Source organism: Pituophis catenifer, unplaced genomic scaffold, assembly GCF_029215685.1.
Source record: "Pituophis catenifer annectens isolate HBS135680 unplaced genomic scaffold, rPitCat1.0.hap2 SCAF_2, whole genome shotgun sequence".
In the NCBI taxonomy this organism is placed as follows: domain Eukaryota; kingdom Metazoa; phylum Chordata; class Lepidosauria; order Squamata; family Colubridae; genus Pituophis; species Pituophis catenifer.
The window spans coordinates 192,198,968-192,213,610 of record NW_027256882.1 but is presented as its reverse complement, the minus strand read 5'-3'; the positions used below and the strand labels follow the sequence as shown (position 1 = coordinate 192,213,610).

Sequence of the window (14,643 nt, the reverse complement as noted above, 5' to 3'; positions counted from 1 at the left end):
CATCCAGCGCATCAGAAAAGGGACAGGATATTTCCTGTTCTTGATGGTTTATCCAGGATGTGCCTTTCAAGGGAAGATGGATGCATTATTAAAAGAAGAAGACAAGAAGAACCCTAAGTTCCCATCTCATCCTTCCTGCATCCTGCGGAGTACTTAGAAATATAAAAGGGGGCCCAGTTTGGGACCTATGACTTACAGATAGAGGTGCAGCTTTTTTTCATAAGTCAAAAGGAATCCAATCATCAATAGCAGATCTCAGCCTTTTAAAAAAAGTTATCTCTAACACTCTGGCCCTAGAATCAAGAACAGCCTGAGAATGCAAGCAGTCCTGCCATTAGACCCTACTGTATGCAGAAAACCTTTATGAGACATAGGGACAATAAACACTTGTGCTATATGTTTTTTGGGCTGTCTGAGGTGCAGAATCTGAGACTGTAAAAGCAAATCTTTGTGTGCCAGGGATGGCTCTCAGCTGAGTGCAGTGGGATCGGAAGATATCTTGTTTAATGGACAGGGCAGGAAGGAAAAGGATCTTAATTGACATACAATATGCAAATTCTTCCATTCATTAATGACAGACTTGAAAAAGATTCTTGATATGATAATGTTCTTTATACAGTGACCAGTATTTCTAATATAATACAGGCATAATTTAGATGATGCATTATAATAATATTTAGCCAATAAGGAAGTACAAACAGACATGCCCTTAATATATGTATGTTCAGATTTATTGTATCTTCAACATAGATGGATGAGAGCCAATGTTTTTAAACACACTTCGAAGAGTCCACAAGATTGAAATATAATCGGTAGCTGAATTCTTTTAGTGTTAGGGTTAAAACCTGAAGCTATTGGCTGGGCAATATTGGATATTCCAGTTCTCTATTCCAGGTTTTTGTAAACAGCCCCCAGTTTTGTTTTTTATTTTTGCATTTTTTAAGTGAATGGTAATAACCAGTGATTGTGTAATCTCTCTAAAGGCACCTGGACCAAACAATGAACAAAAGAAATGTTTTATCTGTAGATATTGACATTCAGACATTTTTTTGGTAAATTTTATTCCTTTTATAAAATCTCAAAAGTTCTAAAGTTGTCATTACTTATAGCTGATTAAAATAAGAATCCCATTTTCAGCTCATTTTTTTCCACACGCAGAAAGTTATTACTCTCCTTACTTTTATACTCACTCTTGAGCTTCATCTCTTGACCTTATAACTTCATAAATTTAGATGAGACCTACATTTTCTGAGGTTTCTTTCCCCTAACCCTTTCGATGGTACAGACACAGATGGAGAGAGAAAGAAACTTGGAGAGAATTCCCTGATTTTAATGACATTGTTACGAAGATAGTCAAAATTGTAGCATTAATGAGGTTAATTACATTTTAAGCAAAAGCTTCTGTTTGGCATTTAGCTTTAGGCTTTCTACAAATTTCCTCACAGCACGTTCCAATCTATAGCTACTTTCTCAAGAGTAAATCCTCAATAATGGAATAGAGGGTTTTTTTTCCTCTTAAATATCAGATTGTGGCATAAACTAAAAGTGCCCTCTGGTGGCACTATGTATTTATTAAGAAGAATAATGTTTCAATTGGTCAAGTAAATTAATTTAAATGTAAATATCTATACACACACAACAAAATAGTCTATAAATGATTTATATGAATCAAATTATTATTTTATTGGCAAACAACTAAAAGCGTGAAAATAATAGCAGTATTTTAAAAGAAAGGTGGGAATTACTTAAAAAAAACCACCTACTTCCAGAAAGAGTTTATTCACATCTGTTTTGTACTACTTGAGTTTCACTACCAAGTCTGGTGGATCAAACAGTTTGTTCTGGAGCAATTTATTCTCGATGATTGGTCCAGTTTATTGGAATCCACAGCAAAACTGGTATCTTTCTCTGAATTATTGTTCCTAAGCAGCTCCTGTATATGTTACATTTTCCTACTGAGGAAATTCTTGCCTTAGGTTCTTTTCCTGCTTGTATGCTAAAAACAACCATTACTAACCCAGAAAGATTCAATATTTGGAATCTCTTGCCTGTTTCTTTCTTACACCTTGTTTCTTCTGTATAACTCTTTAAAACTTATCTATACCATCTTCCTGATGCCCCAGGGTTAGGAAGCTTTAGTAAGTTTGGTAGAAATAAGAAGAGAATACAGTATGAGCACTGATGTTATGTTTCTTTGCAGTCAAACATCTGAACAGCACAAACCTTACAATATATGGATTAGGTTCATTGCGGCTTGAATTTAGCAAAAATTCAGCTTGTTTAATTGGGTTTAGAACATAGCTTGTAATGTATGATTTGTGGCTGAGTCTGTTGAGTGTTAGACCCAGCCAATTGTATTCAATTAATACTAGTTAAATAAACGATGACATTGTGAAATGTGTGAATACCTTCTCTGGTTGTTGTAGCATGGCCAGGAAATTGCTGAGCAATAACCGAACAAATAATGCAAATTAATTATTTGTGTAATAACATTAGGACACATATGGCATTTCTGTACTGTCTTACTTATTCTGCTGAAAGCAGCAGGTGGGTACCCCAAATAAATAGCATCACTTTCACTTTGCTACCATTCTGAGGTGATGTTCAGTTTCTGTAGATTAAATTTGGGCTGTTTTCTGTTGGCATATATAAGAAAACAAGGTAAAACAAGATAAATGCATTTCGGGGTGGAGCTCATGGAAAGTGAGACTCGAGAGCACTATGGCCATTCCATCCCCAACCCTTGATTGAGTCTTTCGGGCTGAAGCAAATGAATAAAATCATTATAGAAAGCTTGGAGAAGATTCCTCAGAATAACAGAATAACAGAGTGGGAAGGGATCTTGGAGGTCTTCTAGTCCAACCCCATGCTTAAGCAGGAGACCCTATACCAGACAGGTGGCTCCCCAGTCTCTTTTTAAAAGCCTCCAGTGATGGAGCACCCACAATTCCTGAAGGCAAACCTATCCACTGATTAATTGTTCTCTCCTTGATTATCTTCCATCCATTATTTCTTGTCTTGCCTTCTGGTGTTTAAGGCCAGAATACAGTGGACAGCCAAGAAAACAAACCAGTGGGTCATTCAATAAATCAAGGAAAATCTCTCACTTGAAATACAAATGATCAGGATTCTGCTTCAGGCACTCTCTGAAAAAGGCTGGGAAAGGTGAAAGGAAAGAGAAGATGGGGATGACTGGTGCATGGATTCAGTTACAGTGGCCATGAGTGTACTCTTGAAGGTTCTGAAAGGCCACTTTAGGGATGGGTTATTATAGAGAAAATGTATGTGGTCACTAGGAGTTGAAAGTGATTTGTTATAATATAGTATAGGAATTGATGATTGATTTATTATCTCTAAGGGGAAGAAAAAAAACAGCTGAAGAAGATGTCTATGGAGATTCTCAGTCATCCAGGTCATGGTTGTCCCAAAGGTGCTTTTTCAAGAGGCAACTGGACTTTCTGGGTTTTTTTCTTTGAAGATGTTTTGCTTCTCATCCAAGAAGCTTCTGAAGAAAAAAACCCCAAAAGCCCAGTTGCCTCTTTGGGACAACTGAAGAGGATGTTTCCAATCCTAGTTATGTGACCAGTGACAAAGGGGAAGAACTTTGGTGGCAGATTAATTCTCAAAATCATCAATGTCCAAGTGATCAAGGGAGACCATTTCCTATCTTCCTTGCTAATAAGATGATTAAAGGTACTCCATTAACTTGTAAGACATAAAAGAAGAGTTCTGTTTACACCCAGTATGAAATTCCACCCAGTGGCTACAGTGAAATTCCACTCAGTGGCTGCCAGGGCAGCTAAATCAGATTTTACAGACATAACAGTCAAAATGGTATTTTTTGCATTGGATGAAAAAAACCTTCTTTTTGCATTATTCAGCATGAACAGCAGTTTCCATATCACATTTTTCCTAATGTATATCACTAGTTCTGGGTAAACTGTAAATAACATTTTGAGAAATTAAAATAAACTTTGTAAAACATTGAAATGAAAGAAAGGCAAGCAAGGAGCTGGAAGCCACTTTGCATGTGGATTTGGATAACTAATGTGGACAAGGAGGAGGAAGAGGAATTTTTAAACATCTGTTCTTCAAGAGAAACGTTAAGTAATAGGTAAAAATCACCACAGAAAGTTCAAAGACTCACAGACCTTTCTCAAATTTCAGGAGTATCACTCTGCCTCTTCGTATATTATTAAAAACATGAATTTAAGATAGCAGAATTTGAATATATAAGTCAATAGTTTTAAAGGCCTTTTATTAATTGGGTTTGCACTAAATTTGTTTGATTTTATCTGAAAATCAATTTGGTTATTTGTTTGATTTTATGCTGAGAATCTAGCAAGGAGTTTATGAGCAACACACATTCCTTCACTAATTAAACACTTTACCTTCAAGGTAGCTTTCATTTGGACTTTGGAAAGACCAGAAGCAAGCCATCATTTTAAAAAAACTTGAAAGATATAAAATGTGGGACAGCAAAAATGGTTTTGTTTGGCACCAAATGCTGATGAAATTGGCATGAAACAGTGTGCTAGGAGTTCACTGTAGATGTATGAGAATCTTTGTCTGTTTATGAAAATTAAGTTCCCAAGTTTTGCAGGTGAGAAGATGGATAAAAAAACAAAATGAGAGAAACCTCAAAAGCAACAGCTGTTTTAAAAGCACATGTGCTATGGTATCTGTCTATAAGTAAGTCTTATAGCAGCAATTATTTCCAGGAACAGCAATAGCATGAATTATAAGGTGCCAATTGTGTTCTGTGAAGTGTTATTTTGGGACAAGGAGTTATCACTAAAGTCGCATTTGAGAGCATGGACACAGATTTACTTCTACTGAAATAGCCGCAAAACATTTTTCCCCTTTTTGGAATCCCTCTCTGCTGTTTCTCCATACCAGGCTACGTACATCACATTTAATTCAGACCTCAGAGGTCAATTAGATGATTTCAGATTTTTTTTTTTTAATTTGATTTATATGCCGCCCTTCTCCGAAGACTCAGGGCGGCTTACAATGTGCTCAGCAATAGCCTTCATCCTTTTGTATATTTATACAAAGTCAGCTTATTGCCCCCACAACTGGGTCCTCAATTTACCTACCTTAGAAAGGATGGAAGGCTGAGTCAACCTTGAGCCTTGGCAAGATTCGAACCCTGCAGTAATTGCAGGCAGCTGGTCTTAATAACCAGCTTAATAACAGGGTGCCTTAAACCCCTGTACTACCAAGAATTGCAGAAAGTTTAGCATTAGGAATGGGAAAAAGATATTTTCAAGACTGCAACCTCTCAAAATGGATGAAAGGCTTGCAGATAATTGCTCATTGGTGATATTTGCACATTTGCATTTCCCCCGTTAATAAAATATAGTTTAAAAATATATTTTTTAAAATGTCCATGTTAGTAACATAATGCTGGTAATCTTACTGATTGACCTTTCCACTAAATAGGTACAATTTAAGTGGTGGCACAGGGGTGGCAGAAATTAAAACTTTTCTGAAGTAAAAAGTCTTTGAATGTTTCACTAATTCATTTTGCTCATAATTAAGTTGCAGTATGTTCCGTTTTTTTCAATCATGATGCTTGACTGACTGGTAATTGAATCTCCTTCCCACATCTCACAGTGAGAGGGGTATGTCAAACCAAGAGCCGTTGATCCTCATTCAGAGCTAAACCTGTCGCCCTGCCTTGGAAGGTAGCCTGAAGGCTGGAAAAAGCTTACTGCACTTAAGCGGTCGTGAGCTGTGCAGATCTATATTGGGCAGTGGGCAGAGGGATAAATCAAATGGCATCGCTCTTTGAAATAGAAAAGTGACAGCATTGGTGGGTTAAAAGTAGACTCCTTCTTCAGCTATTCAGAAGGGTAAAATGATGCCTCAAGCAAACTGAGGTGGAGACAGTTTCAGTAAGCCTTATGGCACTGAGCAGATTTTCTGAGGTGAGAATAGCAGAAATAACAGATATGGAGGAGGAAAATGAGCCAGGGGATGAATGAGGACTAAGTGAATTGCAGGAGAAACAGTTTTGTTGTTGTAACTGTTTCAACTTGCAAGACTTTGGCAACCTTTTCCTAAATGGTATAATTTTCTAGTACCCTGTTGGATATTAGTTTGGCTATGGGAACCCTAAGGAAAAAATATATACCAACTTTACTTCATAATTTCTAACATTATTTTTTTTAAAAAGCATATACCCAACCATAAAATGCATTTTTGACTGTGTCAGTTTACTAAATTTACTAAGACTAGAATTATAGAATTCTTTAGGAATTATTTTGATCCATTCACTGACATCCTTCTTCAGATCTTCCAAAGTGACAAAATGTCCTCCACAGAAGAACTTTTCCACTCCTCCAAACAGGTGATAATCACTAGTTATTAGATATGGTGAGCAGGTTCCATTAGAGATCAGCAATCATGGTTTCTATAAGATGAGCTGTGTGGTGTCTGGCATTGTCATGATGCAAGAGTTGGCGGCGGTGCAACATTCGATTTCAGCCAAAGACTTTCTCAGCTCATGAAGCAAAGTGCTGGAATATGGGGCATCAATGATGGTTCCTTGTTTCAAATAGTTGATAAGAATCACATCTTTACAATTCCCCCCGTCCCCCAAAAGCAGTAACCACTACCTTGTCAACTTGGCTTTTTCAGGGGCTCCTTCCAATTATGGCACTACTGTACAGGCTGAGTTTTTGTTATGGAGTTGTAATAGATCATGGTATTCATTCCTTTTCATTTCTGGCCCTAGCATCCATTGTACTGACCCTCCTCAGCTGTAAATTTCATATAAAATTCTGTGCACGCTGCTGACGCTGAATACTAATTTCTTGGATAGTCACATCATGGCAGTCCTCCATGACATTCTCCTTGCTCCAGACAACATTTTCTGGCTTAGTAGATATGGGAGGTGCCCCATTGCTGGGAGCATCTTCAAATAGCTTCCTTCTTTGCTTAAATTGTGCATCCCAATTTCTCACTGATTATTAGGTATTGCCCTATAGATGCCTAGTGATTTCTGATACTTTTACAGCATCCTTTCATAAAAGAGAGGTGTTGGAATCTTGATTTTCTAGAGAACTTCCTAAACCTGGGGCATCAGGAAAATGATTTTAAATGTTGTTTAACCATCACTAGAAATCCAGAAAGTTTAGCTTCAAAATACACCATCATAAACCAGTAATTTTAATACATTTTATTCCACAAATAGAATTAACTTCAGATTACATCTTGTCTAATTTTTTAGAAAGAATTCTGAGCAACGTCTCCAATGTCGCAGAAAGCTGGATGCAGTTCTAGATGCTTTAAGGTTTCTCTAGTTAGGAGAGCTATACAAATATTTGCCTATATGAAAGCAGGAACCAACTCATATATGTTTGTTTTGTTGGTCTATCATTCACATTTCTAAGGTGGCCAACTCCTCAATGACTCTGGACAACATACAGAATTACAAATAAAGATATGAATCAAACAGAACAGAAGAACAAAATGGACTTCCTATTGGAGCAAATCTCCATTAGGAAAACATGTAAAATCTCTTTCCCAAAGGGAGCCTATTTTCCATTCTACTCAAAGCCTGGGGAAGGAGCCAGATCTTCAAGGTACATTTAAACGTTGAGCAGGGTCTGGACCATTTGAATTTCTGGTGAGATATTTTTCCAAGGGCTGGTACTGCAGCAGCAAAAACACACTGCCTAAGCCCTTCAGATGGTATTGTTTAATGGATGGGACCAGAAGCATGGTGATTCTGTTTGATAGACCGAAACAGTGGTGAAATCTGGCCGGATCTATCCAGCTGGTGTGAACCGGTAACACTAGCAGCAGGAGGCTCCACCCACCCATCGGGACATCATTATGTCCCGTTTTTTACCCTCTACACATGCACAGAAGAGGCGCTCACATTCCCGAACCAGTAGCGAAGGTAAGTACATTTCACCGCTGGACCGAAACATTGAGGGAAACTCTCAAATAACTAGAGTCTGTGCTAGGTACCTGCTCAAGCCACTGCATTCTGGATTGGTTTCAGCGATTTTCATCAGCAGCGATATGATCAACACATTGCATAATCCATAAGTGACTAAGGCTGCTCCCCAATTCCTCATGCATGTGTCTTGATGGACTGTTGAAATTATGCAGCAGATATGAGTTTGGATTATGATCTGTGCTATAAACTAGATTGAAGGAGCACCTACTTTGCCATAGTAGAGTGCTTTGTAACTTGATATAATCTTCCACATTTTAACCACTATGCTCCCCTACACCCATCTAATGTTCCTCCCTCTTATTTTAGATTCTTGTCACCACTGTTCTGCATGGTCTTGTCTCTCTCAGTCAGACAATCACAAAGACTGGATATGGATACAAATTCAAGAGCAGAACTACCATCAGCCACCTCCTCTACAAGGATGACATCAAGTTGTATTGCAAAGAATGAACAAAACATTGAACAAAACAGTCTCAAACTCAGTGTCAAGAAAGGCCAGGAGGATCACAGAGAGATGGAAGAGTCTTTGGCCTTCAGCAAGTAGTCGGTCAGGGAAACTGCTTCATCTGATTTGGACATTGGTTTCTAATGAGATTCAGCCATTCTTACAATGCAATACATGGACAACTATCTCTGAAATTCACATCCTAATTCACTACAGAATGTGGTGACCAGAATAAATTGCTGATAAAAAGTTTTTACTTTTATTATTTGCTTTATTTAATTTTATTTACAATGTAAGCAAGACCGTATCAAAACAAGATACATACTGTATAATACATCTTTCTATTAAAATGGTTTTTTAATTAAAAGTTTGCAACTAAATGAAAATGCTGAGTGCTCAGTCTTCGACATCTTGCTAAAAGATGCTGGTGGCCTTTGGTAAAGCATCAAACATCTAGCTGTGCTCCAGGAATTTATGTGCCGCATGGAAGAGTCTCTGTTAATGGGGGGAAGAGGGTATCTTGGTCACCATTGTTAGAGATATTAGAGAGAGGGAGAGAAAGATATGGTAGATGAGAGAGAAAAAATATATTAGATGATTAGATAGGTAATAGATAGATAGATAGATAGATAGATAGATAGATGATAGATAGATAGATAGATAGATAGATAGATAGATAGATAGATAGGGAGGGAGAGAGGGAGGGAGGGAGGGACAGAGATGCTTTATACGTGATAACCAGCACCTTGAAATGGTAACCATTGCAGCTCATGAAGCACAGAGGATACATGGCCTGATCATTGCCTGCATTAGAGCATTTCACTGCCTGCATTAGAGCATTTTGGACCAGTTGCAGCTTCTAAGTGGTTTCAAGGGCAGCCCCTTGTAGAATCCATTGCAATAATCCAATCATGAGCTGACTAATGCATAAATGATCATCTTAAGGGCCTCCTATACTAAGAATAGGCACAATTGATGCACCAGTTGATCTCCTTAGTCATAGAAGCATAGGCTCATCCAGGAGAATCCCTAAGTTGTATGCAGTGTTGATGGGGAAGTATCACCCCACACAAGACCAAAGATGATAAGTGCCCAGATCTCCAACTCCAGGGGATCCAAATAATCTCAGCTACTTGATCTAGTCAGGGCTGAACCCGTTCCTCCCCATGCAAACCCAAATAACCTTCAGGCTTGTGTCAGGACATTGACATTCCCATCTGGACTGCTCAGGTTGATATTAATTCAATAGACTCATTACACATTTAAAAAATCTGTTTCTGAAAAGCTTAGAAAAGACCTCTAGTTGGTCTCTGAGCCCAGAATAGCATCTTGACTAACTTCCTCTGCATTACTTGGGTCCGGACAGTGTAAACAATGGGATTTAAAACAGGAGGAAAGATGAGATAGAAGTTGGCCAAAAGGATATGAGTTGGAGGAGACACCTGGTGGCCAAACCTATGGATCAAGGAGGAGACTGCTATGGGGATGTAGAAAGCTAAAATGGCACAAATATGGGAGCTACAAGTGCTAAAAGATTTTAATCGGGCTTCTGCTGTGTCCAAATTCATCACTGCTCGGAGGATGAAAACATAAGATACACCGATGCCCAGGGAGTCAATGATAAGTATCACAAAGTCAATTGTCACACCATAGATGTTGCTGATGGAGGTATCCTCACAGGAGAGCATCACCACAGCCATGTGCTCACAATAAGAGTGTGCAATGATATTGGTGCGGTAGTGAGTCAGTCTTCTTACAAGCAAAGGAAGGGGTGAGATGTAAAAGAAGCCCCTCAGAACAGCAGCCACCCCAATCTTAGCAACAGTTGAAGGGGTTAAGATAGCCTTGTGTCTCAAGGGGGTACATATCGCCACATAACGGTCATATGCCATAGCCAGAAAAATCCCTGATTCAACTGTGGCAAAAGAATGGATGGTGAACATCTGGAGGAGACATGAGTGGAAGCCAATCTCCTTGTTTTCGAACCAGAAGATGGCTAGCATTTTGGGCAGTGTGGAGGAGGAAAGCACCAAATCAGTTACGGCCAGCATAGAAAGGAAGAGATACATGGGCTGGTGGAGACTTGGCTCTTCCTTGATGATAAAGAGGATGGTGCAATTCCCCAGTACGGCCATGACATACATGGAGCCAAAGGGGATGGACAGCCATACATGGACCGCTTCCAGCTGAGGTACACCCATGAGAAAGAAGGTAGATGGGCTGAGACAGGCATTGTAGAAAGCAGGAATCATATCATCTGCACACCTTAGGGCAGACCATCACTCCTGCAGTTGGAAACATCAATGCATAAAGTATTATTTATTTCTTTGTTTAACAAATTTATACCACCAACAGACCTCTGGGCTGCAAACCATAATAAAAACATATTACAACAATAAAAAGAAATTTAAAAGAAAAAAAATCCCCAAATCTCAGTAACCACCTTGATAAGTATGATGGGTTTCTTTTTGAACTGGAGGTCAATTTTCCTTTGCAAGGGTGGCAATGGACACAGACAATCAGACAGTGGAGGCTCTTATGCTTTTTGCTCTTTGCAGCGAAGTGATTTACAAGAAGTATTTACAACAGGTATACACATTTCCAGGCTTCATGTGGTGACTGGTTTCCTCCTAACTTCCCCAGGAGACTATCCCTCTCTATCTCCCCTACTGCCGTCCTTTTTCTCCATCTCTATGGAGAATCCCTATTTTCTCAATAAGCCCTTTTCTGGGCTAATTGAGGGAGAGTGAAAAGAAAGCCACGGGCTGGGATTTGGCTCTCTTGCCCAAAGGTTTGACTTCTCCTGGAAACCTTCAGAGAAACACTTGCTAATTATCCATTGGTGAGAACCTCTCTCAGGGTTTTCTGCCCAATTCTTCTGCAGAGACCAAGGCTTCACCAATGACCAATGGACCTTTCCTTCCTTCCTTCTCATCTTTGGTGAAGGTGTCATTTCTCTGGGTCTTTGCTTCCTTTCTTCAGGGAAGCCACCTATGGACCTTTCTTCTTTTTCTCCAGTCAGGAGCAGATGACTGCTCTGTGCTCTCATTTAACTTAACTTCACTCTACAATTTTTCTCCTCTGCCAGTTCTGTGTTACCTTCTCTCCTTTTCCCTCTTTCCAATTTTGAATCAGACAATCCTGGCTAGTTTGTTAGCTACCCTTCAACTGAGCTTCTTCTCCCCTTTTCCCTCTCTGTTTGCTGACATGCCAGCAGAAGAGCAGACAGTCAGGCCAGGCCAGGCCACGAAAATCCATATGCCACATACCTATCACATACAACCACACCCAATTTCCACGAACCCCAGTAATTCCTGGGGCAAAAGCCAGACCTTTGTGGCCTTCCATGTATCTCCATATCCTTCCATCAATGAGTCTACCATCTACTCAATTTGGTAACCGCATCTTGCTGGGAGTTAAGGAGAGGCGAATAAAGAAGAATTTCCGGTGCCTGGCCTCACATTCACCTATATTAAGTGCTGAATCAGGAGGCTTCTCTTTGCCCTCTTCGCACTCAGTTCCTGCACTAAAGCTGAAGGCAGGAGAAGACAACCTGGGAATCTGAATCCCTTTGTGGCCACTCAGATAAGATTCAGACAACAGAATCTTCCAGAGATTCCAAAGGTGGAGATGTATCCAAACATTCCCAGACATTAAATTAACAGAAAGGAAGTCAACGTCAAATAAACCTTTTCTGTTCAGAATCCACTTAGAAACTCTTGCCCTGATACTCTGCTGAGCTGCCCATAACTCTAAATCCAGGTATTGATTACCACCTCAAGGAAGTGTATTGTTAACAGTCCTTATGCCCTCATTGTCCATCAAACACTCCACAAAAGAGTCTTGTAACAAATGGACTCTTATGCCAATTTTCTGGCTGCTAAATAGACACAGAGACCCACACGAGGCAGGGAAGAAATTAAGTGAAGGACCATGACATGCCCCATACCTTACCCCAATAAGGTTACAAAGAAGGAGGGACTTCTCCTAACCCTTTGAAAAGGAGGCTGAGTTCAATCCATGGGCTTCCTGTTGGGATCTCTGGGTGCCAGTCCTGGAAGCAACCAAGTAGGCAGACATTAGCCTGCTTCTTCTTCAGAAGGTGTTTTTTTATATTACAGTAAAACTTTTTAGGAGGAAACTTAGTTAAGAAACTCAGAGGCACCTAAAAGTGAGAGCCAAATTTTTCTAAAAAACATATTGTATTTGTCAGATGTAAATGCCTTATTCTCTAATGTGTAAATAGTATATGAACGGGGCATCAGGGGTTAACTTATTCTTCACTTCTTAATGTATTCATAATTCACCACTCCCATATCTAGCTCCACCCATTGTATATATAAGGAGCTGTATGCACCCACTTCCTTGCTTCTATCTGTGAATATTCAGTGAATATAGAATGCCTAATGTAAATAAAAGAAGATATATTTAAATCTTTAACTCTTGCTAAATTTATTGAGTCTGATCCTGAAAATATTGCAACAAGCTGGTAGCAGAGGATGGTTAATTGACTCAATAAATACTTAAAAATGTCTAAGAAAGATAGGCCCAACACCAGGGCATACAGCAAAGAAATGGAAACAGAACAAGAAATAATCAACGAATCCACAAACGCGATTTCGAGAGAATCCGAAGAATACACCACTGAAGACGAAGAAATAATAGATGAAAATGATGATCAGGAGGAAATCGAAATAGAGAATAACGAACTCAGGTCAGAGATATTAAAACTATTGAAGAGCCAGAAGAATGATGAAAGCCTCATCGCGAAACTCCAAGATATGCTGAAGAACAGCGGAGCAGCGAGAGAGAAGCACATCACTAATGAAAAATCAAAAGACCCAAAAATAGTGAGTGATATGACTGCAGAAAAAATTATTGTGAAGAAGAAAAACGGTGATCCCGCGCGAAATTTTGAATGGCAGCCATCTTGGTTTCAACAGACCTCCAGGGTGAGCGAAGCAGAGCCAATCAGAAAACTCAATTCAAAATTTCTGGCGCGAAAAACATTATCAGACAACGAAAACGAAAAAGAAGATTCAAACACCTCAGAAGAATCAGAATCAGAAAGTGAAGGTGATTCAACAAACAATCAAATAAAATCAGCAATGAAAACGCTTTTTGCTGCATTTGGACCAAAACTAAGAATTACTAAAAAGCTAACGAAGAAGCGAACGAGCAAGCCAATGCCTCAAGACCTGCCCGCTCCCATCCTGACTACGAGAGCGCCGACGCCCGAACCCAGAGAGCCCTGCCGATACCGTCCCACGCCACAGACCGAAGCAAGCACCAACGCACTCAAAAGAAGAGGAAGAGCAGCCACCATCGTCAGGACTCCCAAGATCGAGCCAGAGACCGATTCGTCTGAGGAGGAGCAGAGCGAGCGAGCCGCAACGAGGAGAACCTCTCACGACGACTCCAGGGAAGAAATGGACAACGCGCATGCGCAAGACTACGCAGACGGTCCGGGAAGACATGAATTGACGAGAAGACCATGCAGGCTCGTTGCGAGCATCCCCACGCCGTTTTGTGACTTTCTGCATTTACGAGACCACGGACTGCCTCAGGTTGTAAGTAATGGACCTAATAATGTCGGAAATTTACCCAGTGACTTCCCAAAGCTAAGGATAGATGGCATTAATTTACAAGAATGGTATCAGCAGCTCCAGGTTGTCTTTATGAAGGAAAACTTACTGTTTTTTATCACTAGTCCCCCAAAAAGACCTTGGACTCTAAAAATAGACTGTTTACACCATAGAGCATTTTTCTTATTAATATCTAGTGTATCTCCTGCAATGTATCACAGCATTAAGCAAAATCTGACTGTTTCAGAAATTATTCAATGCATGTTCAATTTGTTTCACAGTGACAGTGTAGCTACCACCACAAGGATGTCTAAAGATTTCTTTTCATCTAGGATAAAACCAGGGGTTTCCATAAGTGAGCACTTAATATCTTTAAACAAAATAAGAGCTGAACTGCATTTAAGGGGGGAGGTGATTTCAGACCAAACAATGAAAAGTGTTATTATCAACTCACTTGATCCATCATGGGACAATTATATGTCACATTTAGACACAATCAATCTAGGATACTTATCCATAGAAAGTCTATCCAATAAATTAATAGCAGAAGACAATTCAAGAAGGGATCGTTCTAACAAACACATAGAACACAAACCATATAGGAAAGTAGCTTTCCAAGAAAAATATAATGAAACATT

At 39.5% G+C, this 14,643-nt stretch overlaps 1 protein-coding gene across 1 annotated transcript; it reads right to left on the bottom strand.

The window, feature by feature from the left end:
- Positions 1-9,706: 9,706 nt before the first annotated feature.
- Positions 9,707-10,672, bottom strand: LOC139311010 (olfactory receptor 52M1-like). The gene has a single exon (XM_070935328.1). The coding sequence runs from the start codon at positions 10,670-10,672 to the stop codon at positions 9,707-9,709; it is 966 nt and encodes a 321-aa protein (XP_070791429.1).
- Between the last annotated feature and the right edge of the window lie 3,971 nt (positions 10,673-14,643).

Excerpts from the sequence above, each read along its gene's own strand:
- LOC139311010 (XM_070935328.1), bottom strand. The coding sequence starts at position 10,672 with ATGATTCCTGCTTTCTACAATGCCTGTCTCAGCCCATCTACCTTCTTT.